The following is a 23,766-nucleotide window of genomic DNA, read 5'->3' as shown; positions in this document are numbered from 1 at the left end:
CCTGGGTACCATGGTTCATCCAAAGCTCATCTTTTGCTAAATTCTCCGATTTAACAAAAGATATGTCTGCCTCCGAACACTCCGGTTCAGCCCCAGACTTTGAGTTTCCTTCTTAACACTCCGGTTAAGTCAAAACTCACCAGATACAGTAGGATTTACCACTAAGCTCTCCGGCTTAGCCTTCTATCCTAACTCAGCCCAAGTTTATGTACACTTCATATGTCGGATCCGATACTAACAACAACCAGGCTCATCTGGAGTGAGATACTACTCACTATTGCCATGTAAAACCTTATTAAATCCTAGAAATGCTCCACTCATTTTCCAGGGATCATACGACTTATAGGGTTTACACGCACATGAACTTTGTAAGCAAAATAGCCTGTCATACAATATTACAATTGCTTATGTAGGAAAGTAATATATTTTCCAAATTCATATGGTAGCAACTAAAATGTGCTCACAATCGCACACTTATGTTGAACATAGGCAAGACTACGCTTGCAAAATGCTATAGGGTGTCCCCCATGCATGAAATTGTCCAACCAACTAGTCTTACTGCTAACCTCTAGATTTAGATCACTCCGGAACTAAATCACTCTGTTAGCACTAGCACACCATCATGGTCTTGCTACCTAGAGCTTCTCCGAACTCTGTAACTGGGTTTTATCCCAACTTATGGCTATATTTGGTAATTTTCAAAGTTCAAATTTTATGTTGCACACTTTATCACTACAGACAAGTGTACATACATACCTGCCAAAGAGTCAAGTTACATGCACAAGCCTTGGCATCCCATTCCACCAAGACTACAATCGATTCCGTGAGAACTTGATGTCCCATACCATCAAATTACCACCAAACCAATTGATGTGACATTTAAAAAGGCTCTTTCCCCCCTCGAAAGATCACCACAAACTCTCGAGCAGTGGGATGTCAATGCATGGCAATAAAAAGAAGAGAAAACCATGCTAGTAAGTTCAAGAACAGTTCTCTTCGATCAACTTCTATAAGAGCATTGAGCATTACATCTCAAGATTATAACCCTTCAGATTTACCTTTGATTTCTACAAATCAATCCTAAATCTGTTATTATTATCTAGGCATCTGCTAATCCCTCAGATTAGTACTCCTAGATAAACCATTCAATTGAGTACTGCTAGCAGCACTGCTAGCCCCTTTATCCAAAGTAATACACACCTTAGGGATTACCTTTACCAGGCAATCACGTGACTAAATCAAACTAGTCTAGGCCCAAGTAGTGACACTATTTTGTTACTACCAACAAGGGCCAGCTTGCCTCTACGGGCCAAGGTTCTCTTGTTGCTACAAACAGTAAGCAACTTGTTTGGACACAAGGCATAACCACATCAAGACTACGCTTGTACATGGTTCTCATTTGCCAAAGTTTATCACAATCTTCTAGCAACTGTTAAAAGATTGTGAAGGGTTATGAGCACTACGGCTCAATTAGGCTTACCTTGATTTCTCGTGATAAGCACTTCGTCTAATTTGGGCACAACTGACGCCATTGCCGGTCCTCTTAGCCCAAGTAAAACACACCTCAGTTTTAGATTTACACTAGCCAAACTACGTGACTTTGATGGTCAACACTAAGTCTATGCTCAGCTTAAATTTAGTTTCTCTGAACCAAATGTGTGATCACCACATGTGCTACTTTCGAGGCGTTACGGCCATAGACGTGTTCACTAGGCACAACGGCCATAGAACGTCTCTTTTCGAAGGAGTCGGCACTACAGCCGTGGGATTTGTCTCTCTCTTAGCACGTGGCACTACGGCCGTGTGCGGTGGGTCTCTTTCGTGGAAAACAGGCACTACGGCCACACGACGCGACGGCCGTGTTGGGTTTGTCTCGTGGGGTGTACCGTTGTTTGGAAAGAGCCTTTTTTTTAAAAAAAATAACGGGCTGGGCCGACCCTCGCCGCTTGGGTGTGGCCGCCCGCCCACCCGTGGGGAGTTTTTTTTTATTTATTTAAAAATAAAAAATAATGGACCGGACCGACCCTCGCCTCTTGGGCGTGGTTGCCCACCCGCCCGTTTTTTCACTACCGTTTGGCTGGCCGCCCGCCCCGCTGGCATGGCCGCCTGGGCTGGCCGCCTACTAAGGGTTGGCCGCCCAAGGCTGGCCTGGCCAACCGCCTGGGCTGGCCGCCCAAGGCTGGCTGTGGCCCTGGCCGCCCGCCCGCTGGGCTGGCGTCCGCCTGGCCGGGCCTCAGCAGGCCCTCAACTCCGCCTGCCCGCCATTACCCGCCCAACAACACCAGCGCCGCCCGCTCGCCATTTACCCGCCCAACAACACCAGCGCCGCCCGCTCGCCATTTACCCGCCCAACAACACCGGCGCAGTTCTGCAGCAGCCGATGTGTGCGTCTTCAGCTCTTCCCAGATTTCGACGGCAGAGACACAAGCAGGGACATGAAATGAACTTCGCTGGCCTTCGCCGGCTGGTGGACTGCTCTTCGCATACACATTAGAGACGGGTCGTGGGCTGGTTTCGCCCCCCCCACAGCAAACCAAAAATTTTGCACACCAGCTTCAACGCAGCAAAAAAAACGAAATTCACTTACCTCCAATTCGCTTGCTCCAATTCGCTTGCTGTGTGTGACCGGGAGAGAGAGAGAGAGAGAGAGTTCTTCCCCTCCATTCCTCCATGGCCGCCTCCCTCCACACCCTCCATTCGAGATAAGGGTGAGAAGATTGTGGATGAAAACCATCGAGTGGGCTTCGGTCCCCCGTTCACGCGTAGGCTCTGACAATCCCATCGAACCACGCTCTGATACCAGTGTTACATTCCCGTAACGCCGCTACGGGCATTACCACAAGAGGGGACGGCCTCTGGCTCACCACCCAGCCATAGAGGAAGAATGAGGATTGCCCCTCATCCCCCAGGCTATATAGTGTGTGGCCTGCCGTCCACACTAGCCTGGCCGCCCATGACTCCGCATGGGCGTCCTCTCCCACTGAACCTCGGATATGGCCATCCGGTCTGCCGTCGGTCACAGGCATTACAGCCTACGTGACAAAACGGTAGCACATGGAAAGTGCAAGGAGGCACCTGTAGTGTGAGCGTTTATGGACACATGGTTGGCACTAGGATGCACACAAAGCATGGATTGAAAGGCTATAAATATGGGTGTATGGACCTTGAGAATTATAAGGAGATTATTAAGTTTGTGCCTTAATCATTGTATCATTGATTAATCTCTATCTTAATCGTACTGGCTTTCAATTAGTGTCACAGATATGATGATAGGACACATACATGATGTCAACACCCCAGCATAGTTGTGTGACAGAACTTGGTGTGCAGATGTTCTAGACCAACACAAAGGCAAGAAAATTATAGCTAAAAAAAGAGTTTCATACTGTGTAAAAGAAAGGCATGTTTATCAATGAGTATGTTGCTTTAAAGATCAAGGGCATTGTTGAATCCCTTGGGTCCATCAATGTATCGGTGGAAGATGATGATTTGGTGAGTGTTTTTTGAATGGGCTTGACAAAGAGTACAAGCCATTCAAGACCTCCATTGTAGTCAGAGAGAATATTCTCAACTTTTAGGACTTGGTGTCTTTATTGATCATAGAAGAAAAGGATTTAGGTGAGGAATCTTTTTCACAAAGCAAGAACACATCAAAACAGGCCTTCTACTCCAATTCAGGTAGAGGTCGTGCCAAGGTGGTGGCCGACAAAGAAATCAAAATTCTGGACAACAGCAGTCCAATGATTTACAACAGCAATCAAACACATGTGGAAGAGGCTAGTCTAAAGGCAGGAGGAGCCAAAGAGGCGGAGGTGGTTGGCAAAGAAATTAGAATGCAAATAGCATAGACTGCTTTTATTATGGCAAACTGGGGAACATGGCAAAGGACTGCTATGAAAAGCAGAATGACATTAAAAGTGGAAAGTTGCAACAAGGCAACTATGCATCATCTACTAAACATGGAGGTCATGACAGAAGCGAGCATCTGTTTGTGATGCAGCACATACTCAACAGCTCCATAATAGAAGATGTGTCAGGAGGCAGCCATGTTTGCACATGGAACACGTGTCATTGCAGATATTGACATATGGCACAAGCGCATTGGTCATATGAATGTACAGCGATTGAAGTCTATGCAGGCCTTAAATATTGTTCAGGTTTACCAAAGTTTAAGGTTAATGGTATGCACAAAGTATGTGAAGTATGCCAGTTTGGTAAGCAAGCCAAACATGCTTTCCCACATAAAAAGCATGTCAATGCATAGATGTCATACATTCAAATTTATGGGGATTGACCAAGACTGCAACAACAATTGTAGGTTACAGGGATTATGTTACATTCACACTAGGAAAGTGTGGGTTTAGTTCATGAAGGAGAAAAGTGAGGTGTTTGCTCACTTTCAGAGATTTAAAGCCTTGGTCGAGAAGGAAAAAGGCATGCAAATAAAATGCCTGAGATCAGATGTGGTGGGGGGGGGGGAGAATATTTCTCCAACAATGAGTTCAACGATTTCTTAGGGAAGTAGGGAATCAAGAGATAGTTTACATGCAGGTACACTCCGCAATAAAATGGTATTGTAGAAAGAAAAAACAGGCACATTTCAGAAGTGGCATGTGTCTTGATAGCTAAAAATAATATGCTACATTATTTTTGGGTAGAAGCAGTAGTAGCAACTAGTAGAAGCAGTAGCAACTACATTATTTTTGGGTAGAAGCAGTAGCAACTAGTGTGTACATTATGAATAGGATACCCACTGCAGCTGTTCACGGTATGACACCTGAACAGAAGTTTACAGGCATAAGACTAGATGTGTCTCACTTGAAAGTGTTTGGGTGTATTGCATATGTGCATGTTCCTGTGTCTCACTTGAAAGTGTTTGGGTGTATTGCATATGTGCATGTTCCTGTGTTGAAGTGAGAACAAAGTTGGATCCAAAGTTGAGAAATGCATCTTTATTAGTTAGAGCAGAAAGGTTACAGATGTTATAACCTTACCACTCACGAGATGCAAGGAAGCTGAGATGTTGTCTTTGACCAGATGAGTAGATGGTATACACCAATAGTGAAGGCAACAGAAGATGCAGATGTAAGGAGTGTTAATGTTGCACTACATGTAGAGCGATAACCATAGATGCTTTTAGTGGACTTAGAGAGACCTCTAGTAATGGATCCAATGTTCAGGTAGGTTGAGAATAGATGCAGGTACACCACATGTATCACACAGAAGGAAGGAAAAGGTAGATCAAATTTTTATGCCTGATCTGTCAGTAGGTCACTCATATGTGGATGGTGACTCTAGTGGCTCTAAGAAAACCCTTGATGAGGAGCTTGGCATTCCATATGTGGTTACTCCTGGCGTAAGGAGAACGACGGCTATTTTGAGGACACCTCATAGTGATCCAATTATACACAGGTCTAAGGCTGTGATATGATGGATATACATCCTATCATTATGCTTACATGGCTAAAGCAATACAGGAATTGGAGCAGGCACTTGGAAATAAGAAATGGGAAGATGCCATGAATGATGAGATGGTAGCATTAGATACAAATGCAACATGGGAGTTGGTGCCTTTGCCTAAGGAAAAGAAGGCAATTGGATTTAAGTGGGTTTATAAAGTCAAGAATAACACCGATGGTTCAGTGATGATGAGCAGGTATAAGGCAAGATTGGTGGTGGCCAAAGGCTATGTGCAAACTTATGGCATTGACTATGAAGAGACATTTAGCCCAGTTGCAAGAATGGAAACCGTGAGAGCTATCATTGCTATGGTTGTAGCAAAGGGTTGGTCTTTACATGAGATGGATGATTTGCAAGAAGACGTTTACATGATGCAGCCACCAAGTTATGAGAGTGATACACACCCACATTTTGCGTGCAGGTTATGCAAATCCTTGTATGGCTTGAAGCAAGCACCCAGAGCATGGCAAACAAGATTGGGGAGTATCTTATTACCATTGGATTTCAGATATCCAATGCAAATTTTTCACTTTATGTGAAAAAGACAGATAGAGAGATCATGCTATGAGTCATCTATGTGGATGACTTGATTATCACTGGTGATAGTGATGTTGAGCTATAGGATGTCAGGAGACACTTGAAGCAAAAGTTTGAGATGAAGGATTTGGGTTAGCTACGGTTTTTCTTGGGCATAGAGGTGGTGAGATCACCTCACGGAATTTTGTTATTGCAAAGGCAATATGGCTTGGACATGTTGTCCAAGTATTGTATGACAGGTTGTAAGCCTTATGTTAACCACTCCGATTAACATGACCTTTCACATGGCTACTACGCCCTTTTTATAACTGCGCTAAGCACTGATTGTAAAAGAGACATGGGATGACCGAGCTTACGGCTTGTGTAATGTCGGTCATTGAAGAATTGATGTACATAGAGCTAGTAACACTAGGAAGACTAGTTTTGGGACCCCACTTGTAATTGGGCAGCCAAAAATTATAAATATGAGCTCATGTGTATAATACAATTTATTGAATATAAAAGGGAGACAATCCCATTTGTCTCAATTGAGTTTTTCTTTCTCTCTCTCTCTCTCTCTTGAGCTTATGGTTGATTGCTTGATTGCTTGCTTAGATTGTGCATGTATGTGAGTAGGACTAGTAGTGTTCTCCTATCTCTCCTTCTCTATGTTCTCTATGATATCTACCATGTCTTATTTGCATATGATTGGCATGAGGTAGAGGTTGAGCTCTCCATAGCTCCTTCCCTCTTGCTCACTACCTAGCCTTGGAGCTCTCTTTGGGGGTGACACAAGGAGATTCTGGAGTGAGTCCCTAGCGGGGAGTTAACCCTCCTAGGGTTGGGCAAGTGCTAATCACCGCATTCAACTCTTTCATGCATCTTTTTCTTCTTCTTTCTCTTGTGTGTGCAAGATAGTATGTTATTCCTTAACATCTTTGGCGCCGCTACTACCGAGAAAGGCATCTGGCTTAGGATCCTCCACTTGATTCATTAGCTAGAGTCTTTGATTCATTAGCTAGAGTCTTTGATCTTGCCCGGTTGGAGTGCAAATCCACCGGTGGGTTGATTAACTTTGTTTGTTTTGTGTTGTTTTTGATGATTACCCAGAGTTTGGATTGTTCAAGCATCGGAGAATTCGAGTCTTCTCACCAAGAGCGGAGAGAAGCAAGTGAGTTCCCATATCTTGCCCTTAACATTCAAACAAATTTAAATTTTTTGTGTTTTTTCCTTGTGTTTGCATCCTAGCTTAATCATCTAATTAATTTCAATTCATTAGCTTAAACCATGCATTGTAAGTAGCAATAAGTAGCTAGAGACTAGCTCTAGCTCCTTTTCCACGTCATGTTCTGACATGTTGATGCCACATCAACTTCTAACATGTTGATGCCATGTCATCTTTGAACATTTAAAGTCTACCGGAGTTGGCTATCGAAGTAAGCTAGCTGATTCAACAATCAGAGTCCACTTCCGGAGTCAGTTGCTGCCGAATTCAACTGTTTGAGTCATCTCTCTGACACTAAGTGAAACGAGACCCAAGCAAGGGTCACCCCTTCCTGGACTCACTTCTCCAGTTAGCACTTTAATATACACTCTTAAAAGACAATAGCACAAGACAAAGTAGCAATAAAAAGTAATTAACAACTCTGAGCATAGATAGATGACACCACACTGAGGCCGGAACGGCCGGCCCCCCCCCCCAAGGATTGTTATTATTACTTGGGAGAATTTGTTACAAGTACTCGGGCCCAAGGCCAGATTTCCAATAAGCAATGCACGATGAAAAAAAACAAAGTATCAAACCCAAACATGTTTGTTGATGCCGAGTCTGCAGTCACCAAGGGCTGCCCCGTCCATAGCACATTCCAGAGTCACACTCTGCATGCAATCCACCCGTCCCTGGCACTACGGATCACGCCGTGCCAGTCCTAGCGATGGGGCACCCTCACGGAGTTGACTCGGTGAATGGAAGAGGAGTCCAGACATAGGAGAGCAGGAGAATTCCTCATTCTTCGCGATGAAAATCTTCTGGAGCCACCGTACAGCCAGTAGGAAGAGTGAAACAACCTGGGCCACTTGTAGGAAATGCGTATGTCCTAAATCCACGCGGATAACCCCACTGGTTTGACCTGCTGTACCTGCTGTACGACCAAAATCAGCAAATAATGATGGTACTGTACCTGCTGTACGACCAGAATCAGCAAATAATGATGGTACTGTACCTGCTGTACCTGCTGTACGACCAGAATCAGCAAATAATGTACCTGCTGTACTTGCTGTACCTGTTGTACCTGCTGTACAACCAGAATCAGCAATTAATGATGGTACTGTACCTGCTGTACCTGCTGTACGACCAGAATCAGCAAATAATGAGTGCTCCAGCCTGTTTTCTCTAAATCCCAGCAAGCAGTTGTGTTTTCTTCCTCCAAAATGCAAGGGAGAGGGCTGGAAGTGAGGCGCCTTCCTCCCATGCAAAGGATTGGGTGTGGTAGGTGGGGTAGGTGGCCAACCCCCACCCCACATGCTATAAAAGGGTGCCCAGGCCAAAAGAAGGTGCCCACACTTATAAAGTGTCCACCTACTTTTAATGAAGTATGAAACCTGTAAGTTATAAGACTTATAACTTAAAACTCTTATTAAAATAAGGATTTCCCACCTGTTCACACGCCACAAAACCTATCAGAAGACAAGGCATTCCACGGCTCACAGGAGGGCGTCCCCGACCCCTGAGCTAGACACACATGTCAAGCATGCAAACGAAACCAGTTCACGCGAAAACATTTCAAAAGCAGGCAAACATGAGTGCACAATGCAACATTGTTAAAGGATAATCTCCGTTCATGTACTTGCACAATACTTGACATTTCCGGGCACAAACAGGCCCACCGGAAAGTCAATTCCAGGTACACACACAGTGTACAATCCACCCGTCCCTGGCACTACGAATCACGCCGTGCCAGTCCTAGCGGTGGTAATCCAGAAACATACACCGTGTGCAATCCACTGGCACTACGAATCACGCCGTGCCAGTCCTAGCGATGGAGCACCACTACGGAGTATGCTCATCCAGAGCCCAAAGCTCACACAAGAAGATAAGAGGACCATTAGATAGCTCAATGGTGACATCTCCCCGTCTTCTAAACAGTTGTCCGCAACTGAAAAGCTTCCAAATAGTCATGGAGAAGCTGCGGATAATCTTTGAAGTAGTCCTCATCAACCCACTTAGCATCAATGGGGAGATAGTTCTTGAACTTCACCAAATAGCGTCTTACAAGCTTGCCTGCAGATAGCTTACGCTCTTTATGAAACACAATCTGCTCTGGTTGCAAAATCTCTTCCAACTCATCCACTTCTGGTGGATCCTCAATGATAGGAAGACTTGGTTCCGGACCCACATACTTTCGTAAGAGGCTAACATGGAAAGCATTATGTATCTTCCAATGGGATGGCAATGCTAAACGAAAAGCAACTTCATTGATCTGCTCAATGACCTTGAAAGGCCCATAATACCTGGATGAGAGCTTGGGAAACATCCCCTCCTTACCAGATCTCTTACGGAGTCTAGCTTTTTCGAATTTCAGCAATACCCAATCATTTACCTTGACATCCAAATGCTTTCTATGCTTGTCTGCAGCCTTCTTATGCTTCTCTTGAGAACGGGCTATGGCTGTCCGTACCTGTGCAAAGGCAACATCCAAGTCCCTGACAAAGTCATCAGCAGCAAAAATCTCATCCTTAGTACGTAGGATGGGAGGCAATACCACTTTGCCATAAACTATCTCAAAGGGAGCCTTCCCAGTAGAAGCATGCACCGTGTTATTGTATGCAAACTCCACAAGTGGCAAATACTTTTCCCACAAAGTCTTTTGATCAGCTACATAGCATTTGAGAAGGTCCAATACGGCTGAATTTGCTGCTTCACTTTGACCATCGGTTTGAGGATGAAAAGCGGATGAAAAATTCAGCTTTGTGCCCATATTGTCAAAAAGTGCTCTCCAGAAGAGACTGGTAGTTCGAGGATCACGGTCACCCACAATAGATTGAGGCATACCATGATGCTTGAATACCTGTGATAAGAAAACTTTTGCCATATGATCTGCCTTGATCGTTTTCTTGACCGGCAAGAAATGAGCTTGCTTGCTAAACCGGTCAACGATAGTCCATATAGCATCATTACCTTGCTGAGTGCGAGGCAAATCCATGATGAAATCCATAGCTATACTCTCCCATGGCTGCGAGGGAATAGGCAATGGTAGAAGCAATCCAGGAGACTTCTGACGATCAAACTTGACCTTTTGGCAAATGAGGCAAGCACGTACATAAGCCTCAATGTCCTTCCTCATCCCTGGCCAAAAGAAGTAGCGTTCAACCATATGAGTAGTAGGTAGAATACCTCTATGTCCTGCATACGGTGGAGCATGGCATTCTTCCAACACTTTTTGCCTCAAATCTGTGAGCACACAAAGGCAATTATCTTTAAGGAGATACCCATCTTTGATCACATATGATGCATGAGTATGACCAGCCACCAAATCAGCCCATAAATCTAAAAAATCAGCATCTATATGGTACTTATTTTGCATAGACGACAAGTCTCCATGAGAGGCAATTGAGATAGAAGCTACATACGGCCTTCGAGACAATGCATCGGCCACCACATTCTTCTTTCCCGGTGTATGCACAATCTGAAAATGAAACATAGAGAGGAAATTTGCCATCCGCATATGCTTCTCTGAGAGCTTAGTTTGTGTGAGAAAATACCGTAAGCTTTGGTTGTCGGTCTTCACCATAAACTCTGCACCCAGAAGATAGTGCTTCCAAATGGTCAATGCATGAATCACTGCCAATAGCTCCTTCTCGTAGATCCCCAAAGAAAGCTCCGTATCACGCAAACGGCGGCTCTCAAATGCCACGGGGTGTCCTTCCTGGTTTAGGACAGCACCTAAACAATCTCCACATGCATCACATTCCACAAAGAATGGCTTGTGCAAGTCAGGAATGATCAACACGGGCCCAGATATGATTGCATCCTTTAGTGAATAGAAAGCTTTGCTTTCCAATGAAGTCCACTGAAAGGGGACTTTCTTCTTTGTCAACTGATGAAGAGGGGCAGCAATCAAAGCAAAATGCCATATGAACCGTCTATAGTATGAGCATAACCCAAGAAAACTACGAACCTCATGCACTGACTTGAGTTCAGGCCAATTCTTAATAGCCTCAATCTTGGCGGGATCCATTCGTATGCCATCTTGAGAAACAATATGCCCAAGATAATGAATTTCGGAGAGGAAGAACTCACTCTTCTTAGCATTGATGTGAAGTCTATGCTTTCGGAGTTCTTCAAAGACTATGGCCAAATGCTTTCTGTGCTCTTCTTCACTCTTGGAATAAACCAAGATGTCATCGAAGAAAACTCCAGTGAAAGATCGATGATCTCTAAAAATCCTGTCCATCATACGGTTAAAAGTGGCAGGAGCATTTGTAAGACCGAAAGGCATAACAAGATACTCATACAAACCAAATGCTGTCCTGAAAGCGGTCTTATGCACATCCTCTGGTACTACCCGTACTTGATGATATCCACTCTTCAAATCAATCCGGCTGAAATATGCCGAGCCATCCAATCTATCCAAAATATCATCAATGCGAGGAATAGGAAACCTATTCTTGATGGTTAGCTTATTTAGAGCCCGATAATCCACACACATACGATAAGAGAGATCCTTCTTCTGCACTAGAAGTACGGGAGAGCAATACGGTGAAGAGCTAGGGCGGATCAAACCTTTTTGCATGAGCTCATTGACTTGCTTCATGATCTCCTCCTGCTGTGATGCACTCACACGGTATGCCGGCCTATTTGGTGGAGAACTGCCAGGCACAAGGTCTATACGATGATCCTCCGGCCGTGGTGGTGGTAGCTCCCCTGGAAGTGAATCTGTAAAGCAATCTTCATATTGTTTCAAAAATTCCAGCCTATCACATGTGAGAGAATCAAGAGAATGATCAACATGGTCTACTCTATCACGAACAAAAATCATGTACGAGCAAAGACCCTTTCTCATGGCTTTATTTATTTGTATGTGGGATACAATAGGGATAGAATTCCCTTCCACACCGGCATCAATAACATGCTCTTTGCCCCTATGCATAAATGTGATCCGGTTGGTCTTGTAAGCCTTGCGAGGATCAAGACGGGAGTGCCAAGGCTTTCCAAGCAATACATCACACCCATTTAATGGTGCAATGAGGAAGTTCTCATGGTCCAAATATCCCTGAATATGCATGCGAAGTTTGCCAATAAGGGGTGTGACCTTGACTTTCTTGCCAACAAATGCACTTCCGGCCTCAATCTCCGGTCCCATGTCATCCACACTAATGCCCAATGCTATAGCCATTTCCAATGATATGAAGTTGTCCGTGGCACAATCATCAAACATAAATAATGCGGGTTGATCTTTGAGCTGTCCCCATGCCTTGCATACCATCCTATCCAAAGCATCATGGGCTGTCCCCCCTTGTACATCGGGCACCATATGCACATTAACCTTGGTTTCCTTTGCATCCTCTTTGCCTGCTTTCTTTGGGCATTGCCGGACCATGTGATCTTTACTACCACAAGAAAAGCACTTACCGTCACGTATATATTGCACCCTTTGTTCCGGAGTAAGTCCATAGTTAGGCCTTTTGTTGGGACGCTTCTTCTCTGAGGTACTTTCAGCTTTTGGAGCTCCCTTAACTTCATTGGAGTCCCTTTTAGGTGGCTGTCCACCCTTATGCAGATTTGGGACAGCCTTGTCCTTCCCCTTTTGAGCATGTCCATCTCTATAATTTTGCTTCAGCTTTTGCTCCAATTGTTCGGTGGCCAAAGCAGCTGAAATGAGCTGTTGTAGAGTGTGGTTTGGGTACAACTCCAAGCCCGATTGATAAACCGGTTGGAGTCCCGATTCAAACTTTCTCTTGCGTTCCTCATCATTTACCTGCATAATAGGGGAAACTTCCAAGAGTGTTTTCCAAAACTTGGATACATAAGCATGAACTGACTCACCTTCATTCTGCTTAACCCAATCCCACTTCTTGCGGATGTTCTTCTTGGCATTAGGGGGTAAGAATTGGACATAGAATCTAGTTTTGAATTCAGCCCAAGTGTCCACGGGAGTGCCTGAGAGCTTTTCGGCAAGCCACCAATGAGCGGCCGTGCCCTTCAAGAACATGCTGGCATGCCTCACCTTGGACTTTTCTGAAAAATCCTCATCACTAAAAGCAATGTCAAATTGGGAAACAAATGACATAACCTTGGAAGCATCAAACTCACCATGATATGTCTCCAACTTGACGGATTTGTCCCCGGCTTTGAATTCCTTTTGCTTATGAACATGATGCTCATAATCCCCATGCGTCCTCTTGATTCCACGTTCATGTGGATCAGCCCTGGCATCCATAGATGCTCCTGCATACTTAGGTGGCATACGTGGACGTGAAGCATGTGCTGTACCTGCATGCATGTGTGTAGCCCCACCACTATCTCTTGCAGCATAAGCATAATCCGGAGAGGGTGTGGAAATGGGAGCATGAAGAAATGGCTCTTCACGGGAGAGTTCAACAGGTAAAGTAGTAGTACGGGGATGTCGGTGCTCTCTAAGCCCATGAGAAACCTGCAAAGATGAAGAGTGAGGCTTGTAACGATCATCTCTAGAAGTAATGTTACCTTCATAGGCATGACTATGCCTCCCATGTAAGGTAGAATCACGTCGGGATGTAATGGAAGGCTCCTCTTTGTGGACAGCAGATTTCAGCTTTGGAGAGGCTATCCCAGGCATGTCCACCAATGGAGATCTCTTTATAACAAGCTCCCCATCCTGGCCCTGCAATACATCACCCTTTTCCACTAAGAATGAAAGAGCTAGCTCACGAGGTTTCAGCCCTGATCCACGAGCCAAAGCTTCAAAGTCTTGAAAGACGGTTGCCTCCTTTTTCTTTGCATCTAGCACTTGTTGACTGTGTGGGTCCTCACGTAGGCTGGCCAATTCCATCTCCCTAGCATGGAGAAGCTCTCGCATACGCTGAATTTCAGCATTCATGGCACTTGGCTCTTGCTCTTGCTCTTGCATTTTCTCCTTGCCACGGGACGGCTGTCCCAACCATACATGATCACGGGCATAAGGCATCCGTCCACTTGCTTGTGTTCCACTGGAGTGTCCCTTTGAATTTGGCACTTCCTTGCTACTTGCTTGGCTAGCCATAATAAGAGTAAAGTCACTAATGGAGAGTGGTCAGGAAGCCTTTGGATCGTCTCCCAATGTAGAAAAAGGAAGATCCGTGCTCTGATACCACTGAAACGAGACCCAAGCAGGGGTCACCCCTTCCTGGACTCACTTCTCCAGTTAGCACTTTAATATACACTCTTAAAAGACAATAGCACAAGACAAAGTAGCAATAAAAAGTAATTAACAACTCTGAGCATAGATAGATGACACCACACTGAGGCCGGAACGGCCGGCCCCCCCCCAAGGATTGTTATTATTACTTGGGAGAATTTGTTACAAGTACTCGGGCCCAAGGCCAGATTTCCAATAAGCAATGCACGATGAAAAAAAACAAAGTATCAAACCCAAACATGTTTGTTGATGCCGAGTCTGCAGTCACCAAGGGCTGCCCCGTCCATAGCACATTCCAGAGTCACACTCTGCGTGCAATCCACCCGTCCCTGGCACTACGGATCACGCCGTGCCAGTCCTAGCGATGGGGCACCCTCACGGAGTTGACTCGGTGAATGGAAGAGGAGTCCAGACATAGGAGAGCAGGAGAATTCCTCATTCTTCGCGATGAAAATCTTCTGGAGCCACCGTACAGCCAGTAGGAAGAGTGAAACAACCTGGGCCACTTGTAGGAAATGCGTATGTCCTAAATCCACGCGGATAACCCCACTGGTTTGACCTGCTGTACCTGCTGTACTTGCTGTACGACCAAAATCAGCAAATAAAGATGGTATTGTACCTGCTGTACCTGCTGTACGACCAGAATCAGCAAATAATGATGGTACTGTACCTGCTGTACGACCAGAATCAGCAAATAATGATGGTACTGTACCTGCTGTACCTGCTGTACGACCAGAATCAGCAAATAATGAGTGCTCCAGCCTGTTTTCTCTAAATCCCAGCAAGCAGTTGTGTTTTCTTCCTCCAAAATGCAAGGGAGAGGGCTGGAAGTGAGGCGCCTTCCTCCCATGCAAAGGATTGGGTGTGGTAGGTGGGGTAGGTGGCCAACCCCCACCCCACATGCTATAAAAGGGTGCCCAGGCCAAAAGAAGGTGCCCACACTTATAAAGTGTCCACCTACTTTTAATGAAGTATGAAACCTGTAAGTTATAAGACTTATAACTTAAAACTCTTATTAAAATAAGGATTTCCCACCTGTTCACACGCCACAAAACCTATCAGAAGACAAGGCATTCCACGGCTCACGGGAGGGCGTCCCCGACCCCTGAGCTAGACACACATGTCAAGCATGCAAACGAAACCAGTTCACGCGAAAACATTTCAAAAGCAGGCAAACATGAGTGCACAATGCAACATTGTTAAAGGATAATCTCCGTTCATGTACTTGCACAATACTTGACATTTCCGGGCACAAACAGGCCCACCGGAAAGTCAATTCCAGGTACACACACAGTGTACAATCCACCCGTCCCTGGCACTACGAATCATGCCGTGCCAGTCCTAGCGGTGGTAATCCAGAAACATACACCGTGTGCAATCCACTGGCACTACGAATCACGTCGTGCCAGTCCTAGCGATGGAGCACCACTACGGAGTATGCTCATCCAGAGCCCAAAGCTCACACAAGAAGATAAGAGGACCATTAGATAGCTCAATGGTGACACTAAGTTATCGGATTCAACTGTTTGAGTTAGCTCTTTGACTCATCTCTATTGGAGTCATCCCCCGTCGAAGTAACTGTATGAATTAGCTGTAAGATTCTGTTAATAGTAGAAAGCAGACCAATGGCTTTGATTAGCATCAGCAAATATGGCATCTCCATAGAGAAGTTTTTCGGTACGGAATTAGCCCTGTGGAAAACAAAGATGCAACTTTTTCTCATGCATGAAGATGTGTGGAAGATGTTACCACCGAAAAACCTGAGCAAGTCTGTAGTGATGCCACTCATCATGTAGCTTGGATGGAAAAGAATGAGAGTGCATTGGCGACAATAGGCCTTAGCTTATCAGATAATCTCCAGTATCATCTTGACTTGACCAAAATTGCCAAAGAAGTATGGGATAATCTACATGCTATTTTTGGTGCAAACCTAAATAATTCTAAACTCTTCTTGAAAATGCAACTATATAGCATAAGCTATAAAGGCTCTGACACTCTTAAACAACATCTGCACTACCTCAACTTCATATTTCAGCAGCTTACTACCTTGACATGTCCACCAGACAATGATGACAAGAAGGCTCTCCTCTTGAATAGCCTAGCGAGTGAGGATAGATACAGAGAGACCGTCACAGCTTTAAAAATTGGGAGAGAAATGTCCTATGAAGATATGGTCGCTATTCTTATGGAAGAAGCCCGGTGCATGTGTGACGACTTACCCATATACGCTTTCTACAGCAAAAACAACCCCAAGAGATGGAGCTACTCAAGAAGCTTGGTCACACTATTGACAAATGCCACAAGAAGAAGGGAAAACAACAAGAAACATATCATGCTAAGCTGGTAGCCACTTCCTGTTACACTGACTCAGATGATGATCTAGATCCCTCAACAACCAAAAACAATACCCTGGTAGTCGTCGTTGACTCATTGTCTCTTTATAGTGATGAACAGTGGGATGATTACACTCTCTAAAGCCCTTTTATTTACTCAATAATTTGTGTGGGATACTTTGCTCGGATTCTAACTCCAAAATGATATGTATTTCTTTTTAGTCTACTTTTTCATCACGGATTCTATTCAGGGGGATTTGCTCTTCAGGGGATAATGTGACCAGCTCACATGGCCTCTGAGTTGAGTCCAAGGACCATATTTGGGGTATGGGTCTCTAAATTATGTGCATCTACCTCTGAGCCATGCTCACTATTGATGAACCTTTGAACCATGCAGATTGGACCTCTGATCATCCTCAGCTTTGAACCTCTGAGTCCAATGGTAGAACATGCCATGTTCTGGCTTCAGTTACTATAATCCTCTCCATTTAGCATTTTTTCTCTGTAATCAAGAATCTTTCATACAGGACTAGGCACTGCCTCTAGTGAGGTAAGCCTTCCCTCTGCATATTAGCTTTTGGAATTAGACACTGCTTGTTTACATGTAAGACCTTCCCATAAGAATTGCATCCATGTTTCGTGTCATGGATTCTACCACCCATGACCCGAAGGGGGGTATGTTAGATATTATTCCTCCTAGTTCGTAGTCCATTGTTAGCTAAGCAGTGATGTCAACCCACGGTGCTCTCCTGCGGTCATGACGCTTATCTCCTGTGATTTAAGTGGCCTTTAATACGGGTCAATTAAGCCTATAAAAGGGCTCCTGTACTTTCATTTTCTATCATGATCAATCACTGTTTCGTCGTGCAATCACCAACTCAATTCTGTTATCCTTTTCTTTTCTTCCTTTCTCTACATGAACAACTGCCATGGATTCCTTTCATCCTCCATAGCTCAATCCTTAAGGTGTAGTGGTCTTGGCTAATTCCAACAAAGTGGGCCCCGAAATCCTTAAGTGTGCTACTCTCTGTCTCTCTCTATGGATTTTAGAGTGTGGTATGATCCACCTTAATTGTATCTTATACTAATCGCCATGGTCAATCCCATTTAGCAAAGCTAGCGTTTTATCAAAGCTTTGGGGGGTGTTTATCATGTGCTCTATTTTTTATAGATATAGATCATGCTTATTGTCTAGGTTAGTTTTCATATCTCATGATTTAAGTCATTTTGATTAAGAATACACACTCACTAAATCACTCACATTGCATTGAGAGAGATTTGAACCTTCCAATCACAGTTGCAAAGAGTTTTTGAATCGTTGAAGGTATGATAGAGTGTCACTGGCCTCGACATTGCCCAAGTAACAAAAGCATGGACACCCAATTTTACTTGCAGATATTAGCTTTGGGAATGGGGGATTATCCAATGTTACTAGCCTAACTAGCATCTGTGGTTACAGGGTTTCAATTTGTGCTCACATGCATTTCTCATCAAGTGGAAGGCAAAGGAATCAACTCCTAAAATTTAGGGGAAGCTGTTATTTTTAGCAAACTCCAATGGAGAATCCATTACTGTCAAAGGATGTCGAATTCAATAAAGAACAAAAGTTGACAATGCGGCAATGTCAAAGGTGCTAGCAAGCAAGATATTTCTAGAGAACAACCTTGCAGGAGAGATGGCTTCTAGAAGTGTGACATGTGACAGATAAGATGGTTAAAGTGAGAAAAGCATCCTCACACTCGTCAATTCAAGTCTACAAATGACCATGGAGAATTTTATTTCTTATTTCAGCATTAGAGAGCCTTATCTCTACTAATTAATCAAGAGAGAAGCCTATTTCTTCTCCTTGCCTTGCGGACTGCCCACAGGGTAGAGAAACACCATGCATCTTTGTCCATGCTGACACGATCCTCAAACTGAAAGTGCTTAAGTGTAAACTGTCAAAGCTAGTTTAAGAATACAATGCTTTGGCATATGGTTCGCTGACCTTTATGAGACGTGATCTCATTGCCTTTCTTGTGAACCCCTCCTGCTCGAGTTCCTCCTCCTTAGCACTGCTTAGCGTGTGCATGCTGCAACTCAATAGCAAGTTGATCCGTACCTTTGACGTCAAATGAAACTTGCTCTTGTGCATTCAAGCTTGATGATCCAGTTGTGTTCAAAGACCACATAAATCCAAGCTTGGTACATGTTTTTTTGTAGCAAGTTTTTATCCAGCCCAAAGAATCTGAGTACGTGATCAGTCTCACTCCACCTGCATGGTATACACGAAGCCTCAAAAGCATCCTCAATGCAGTTCGCCCACAAGATTCCATTTCAGGGATCATCTGTCCCATTGAGATTTGGACAGACATTTCGAATATTTGCAGTTTCTTTTGCAGGGAAGATATGACCTGCAACTACTTCATGGAAAGGAAGCTTCAATTTTGTGATGCAGCACTCAATAACATCCACAGATTCCTGAGTTCCTGTGAACATTTCAACTAACTGCTATTTGAAGATTATTGTCCTCTTTGATCTGTTGTTGCTTCTATTGCTGCTACCGCTGCTGTGTCTATCGTTTGTTGCTGCTGCTGCTGGACTGTTTCCTGACATCATATTCCTTGCCTTCTAGGAAAATTCAAAGTAGCTTTGATTGGGCATTTAATGCCTTTGATTGGGCAATTAATGCATTTGATTGAGCATTTAATGAACCCTTTATCTTTTCCAGACTTTTCTGCAAACCAGAAACAAAGATAAATGGGATGTTGGAAAACTAGAGGCATGCAATACATGACACCACATGTAGTGGCCCGCGGATACATACAAGGGAAAATCAAAACTCAACATCAAAAGTACAAATAGTCTAGATCCTCATGATCTTTTACTCTCCCATTATGCAGCTTTTTAAGAGCCCTAGTGACATTGGGGGAATCAAAGAGAGAAGATGATGTAGGCCTAGGGATGTGTGACATTTGTGGTATAGGCTGGTTTGGCACATCATACAGCTATTGTTTATAGGCTTCCCAAAGGCTAGGATCTGTGATAGGTGTAGGTGCTCTTTTTTCTTCTAGAATGTGCCAAGCTTCTGAGTTGTCCTCGCTCAAAAAGAGCTGGTATAACTCTTGTTCTCATCTGGTGAGAAATGCCCATGGGAATCAAAGAGAGAAGATGATGTAGGCCTAGGGATGTGTGACATTTGTGGTATAGGCTGGTTTGGCACATCATACAGCTATTGTTTATAGGCTTCCCAAAGGCTAGGATCTGTGATAGGTGTAGGTGCTCTTTTTTCTTCTAGAATGTGCCAAGCTTCTGAGTTGTCCTCGCTCAAAAAGAGCTGGTATAACTCTTGTTCTCATCTGGTGAGAAATGCCCATTTCTTTCGGGCGAGTGAATGTATGGAAGATGCATTGCATCTTATGTGCTGAAATTAGCCCATGTTCCCTCTCGCGTAAGAGGCGAAGCCTGGTGATTTTGCACTCTTCATTGTAGCATCCATTCTGGGGTTGGGATCCCACTAGCAAACTTGTTGTGGAGCATGTGGTGTAGGGGAAGCTGGCATGGGCAGAGTCATGAACGATGGAGGAAAGTTGGGATTTGATGATGGAGATAGGGAGGGATAAGTCGAGAGCTGAAATGTATCGGGAGAGGTGGTCCTCATAGATGTGGTCAAGATCATGATGGAAATGAATCCGAGTGAAGGTGGTGACAGGGGGTGTGGGTCTGGGCAGTAAGATGGGGCATGAGATCGTGAAAGAAAGTAATGCGTGGTTAGGTAGTATGAGGGGAGGAGGGATGGTGAAGTCTGTGTATGTGCATCCCGCACTTGGATGCCACAAAGACATATATAAATAAGAAGGTGCAATACTTGGGGTGGAAAACTGGTCCCATGTGAGCCCAGTCCGGGACGAGTCAGCCAGGGCTCCACTCCATTCGTCCAAGGTCAGGTGTGCATTGTCCTGCACATGCATCCAAGGTCAGGTATGCATTGTCCTACACATGAATCAGTGCCAGTCCGCGCTGTGAGTCTCACTCTGGAATGATGTCAGTTGCTGTGTGTTTTGTCTATGGGCCAGATGCCAGACTGTGTAGGTTGCATGTAGAAGGGGGCATCCATTAGGGCTATCCCAAAAAGGGTTATGATACCCCATGTTTGAGCAGGGGGTAGGCCTTAGGCCACCCCAAGGGGCCCATGGCCCTTGCCCACCAGCCCAAGAGGGGCTGGGCTGGCTGTCAGCTAGCCCAAGAGGGCTTGGCCAGGTAGCCGACTTGCCTTTGGGCCAGCCCAGCCAGTCGACTAGCCCATAGGGTAGCCAGAACTGCAGGCGGCCAGAGCCCAGAAGGCTGTCCAACAGCCTGCACAAGTGGCCAATCAGTCTAGGTGTGAACACGCATGTTTATTAGCATTAAATGCTACTTTACGCAAGTCATAGGGCTTTTTCAGTCAGCCGACCTGGGTAAAACTAGCCGACCCACATAAGTAGGGGTATAAATACCCAGTGCATAAATCAATCCTACCTGTCTCATAATTCACAAGGCGCTAAAGCTAACTCAAGGGCCAGGACAACCAAGGAGAATCTAACACAAGGGTGAAGGATTGAAGGTCAAGGGCAAAGGATTCTCCTCAACCAAGAAGGTTCAGGTTCAGTCTTTAATTTCAGTTTTGCATCATTCTAATAAAAGCAAATACACCATCCGTGGTGGGAGCCCTACAGAGGGTATTCAGGACCCAATACTGTGTCCTCTTCTCCCTCCCTCCCCTCTCTCTCTCTCTCTCTCTCTCTCTCTCTCTCTCTCTCTCTCTCTCTCTCTCTCTCTCTCTCTCTCTATTTTTTGCACATCTATATTCAATTTTGTGCGTTATTTTCTTCGCGAAAAGTGTGCTGATTTTTTAGCATTGAAGTTACCGATCTCCCCCGAAGTTTCCGCATGTTACAGTGGTATCAGAGCCTACTTCAAGTGTAAAGACTCAGCAAGAAACCAGAAATTTTCTCTCGCTCATGTGGTTGCTTTTTAGACTCTGGTGGACCACCCCTTTCAGAGTGACTCTTGTTGTAACACGTGGAAGCTCTGGGAGTCTTCTTTCAGCCCTAAACACTCCTGGAGCTTCCGCGTGTTACATTGGTATCAAAGCATCAGGCTCAGCCAAGCAAAACATTGATTCAGTCCCAGATGATGGTGTACAAGTCCAACGTACAAGAAAGTACACGGATGCGAAGCCCAAGGCAAGGAACACAGATCGAGAAAAGAAAGTACACGGATGCGAAGCCCAAGGCAAGGAACACAGATCGAGAAGAACTCCGAAGAGGTTTGTTGGTGGTGTTCCACAGTGCTAGAGGGGATGGCAGTCCTGTGAGCCAGATAGGTTCTCAAGCAACGGTCCCAAGGGAGGTTGATCCTCCAAGGGTGATGTGAGGGTGCCAGACTCATCTCTCAAGAATGAGGACCACGAGAGTGTTCAGAGTCGGGGCAGGAACGGATTGTGGACTAGAGGAAAACCACATGCATAGATCTTCATCTGAGACAGAGTGGTTTGGAGAACAGGCTGGGTGTTCAGAGAAAAAGGGTTGCCAGGGATGGATGATGACAGAGGGACTTCGGGACAGGATTGGGATGATGACAGTCATCCAAGAGCAGGTTGGAATCCCGTCATCAAGTTTGGCAGAGGGGGATGTCGTGTGCATCATAGATGCCATGGACATTCTGAGGGCTAAATCCAGAAGAGGCAGGCAGATAAAGAGTAGAACCAGGTAGAACCAGGTAGAACCAGGATGATAGAGCACAGAGCACTCTTGGCAGTGTAGATTGGAGAAAGACTTAAAGAGCAAACTCAAGTTCAGATGACTGTCGGCTACAGGCTGCACAGAGGGCTGTCGGCTGAAACAGAAAACAAGGGCAGCAGCAGCAGGCGCAAGGAGGAGGAGGAGGAGGAGGAGGATGTATTAAATAGCATTTTATGCATTTATTACTAGCCGACCAGCAATCGGCCAGTTTACCAAGTGTCCAAGGGACCTATAAATAGGCCCAAGTGCTCATTGTGTTAGCCATTCACTCCCTCTAGGGGTGTGAGTCATTAGGGGTCCCATAGGGGATTGTTTTGGTGAGTTACCACCTTTTTATGTAAGGCAACCCATGGCTGCAGAATTAGGTACCTTTTTGTACCATAGAATATACTGAATTTTCCAGCACATCTCTCTCTCTACTCTCTCTCTATATCTGCGTTTTGCATCAGATGGTTTCCAGGAGTGTTTAGGGCTGAAAGAAGACTCCCAGAGCTTCCGCTTTCAAGCATGGCTCAGACCGAAGACTACGACAGTTCCTCACGAAGTTTCAAGACCGAGGAACTCATGAAGCGGTATGGCTCGACAAAGAATTTTTCAAAGACTATCTGGCGTTATTGACGGATTATTTGGAGGCTATGCAGCTTCCGTCAAGTTAAGCAGAAGGGGATGTCACGTGCATCCCGCACTTGGATGCCACGTAGACATTTCTGTACAAAAGGTGCAAGACCTGGGATGGTGAACTGGTCCCATGTGAGCCCAGTCCGGGACGAGTCAGCCAGGGATCCATCTCAGTAGTCCGAGGTCAGGTGTGCACTGTCCTGCACATGACACTTGTCTCTCGAAGGATGGTTGGTTTTCAGCCTTCGGAAGTCTCCCACACACATAGTGGATGGTCAGATTGCGCTCCGGAAAGAAGGTGCATTTTCATGTTATGGCGAGCTTCGACAACGAGATAGACCAAGAACCTTGGTGTTGGGGTAAAGGCATTATGCCCACCCTTATAGTGTGTACAAGCCCATAAGTTATAGTACATAGTACACTTAGTACTTTTAATGTACTAAGTGCACTATGTGTACTAGTGCAATATACATGTGTGAGAGGGGAGTCACACACACATCCTGATGAGTTGACTTATCCCCACAACTCTCTCTCTCCCTGCTTCTCTGTGTATGTCTCCCACATGAACTCTAACCCTAATTCTTCTTCTCCCATTCAACTGGTATCAGAGCTTTAAGCTTAACTCAGCAGTGGAGCAGTCGTACTGTCGTGCTGAATTCTGAAGGTGCTGGTCGTACCCTGATCTTGTCGCCTTTCTCTGCC

At 45.0% G+C, this 23,766-nt stretch overlaps 2 protein-coding genes across 2 annotated transcripts in view; both read right to left on the bottom strand.

Moving 5' to 3' along the window:
* Positions 1-7,748: 7,748 nt before the first annotated feature.
* LOC147614988 (uncharacterized) overlaps positions 7,749-23,766 on the bottom strand; it is a 49,072-nt gene continuing 33,054 nt past the window's right edge. The window contains exons 2-3 of the mRNA XM_086779831.1: positions 8,199-8,267; positions 7,749-8,114 (exon numbers count right to left, since the gene is read on the bottom strand). Of these exons, the coding sequence (XP_086635957.1) occupies positions 7,882-8,114; positions 8,199-8,267 (302 nt within the window). The 3' untranslated portion in view covers positions 7,749-7,881. The remainder of the gene's footprint in view (positions 8,115-8,198; positions 8,268-23,766) is intronic.
* On the bottom strand, positions 14,658-15,706 carry LOC147614989 (uncharacterized). Its single transcript, XM_086779830.1, has 2 exons — positions 14,971-15,706; positions 14,658-14,919 (listed from the first exon to the last, which is right to left on the bottom strand). Exons 1-2 carry the CDS (start codon positions 15,251-15,253, stop codon positions 14,687-14,689), a joined length of 516 nt encoding a protein of 171 aa, XP_086635956.1. The 5' UTR covers positions 15,254-15,706; the 3' UTR covers positions 14,658-14,686.

The sequence above is a fragment of the Cibotium barometz genome, chromosome 41 (genome assembly GCF_041138505.1).
Source record: "Cibotium barometz isolate CiBa-2024 chromosome 41, ASM4113850v1, whole genome shotgun sequence".
In the NCBI taxonomy this organism is placed as follows: Eukaryota; Viridiplantae; Streptophyta; class Polypodiopsida; order Cyatheales; family Cibotiaceae; genus Cibotium; species Cibotium barometz.
The sequence above is the reverse complement of the archived record's forward strand: the minus strand, read 5'-3'. Positions and strand labels throughout refer to the sequence as shown.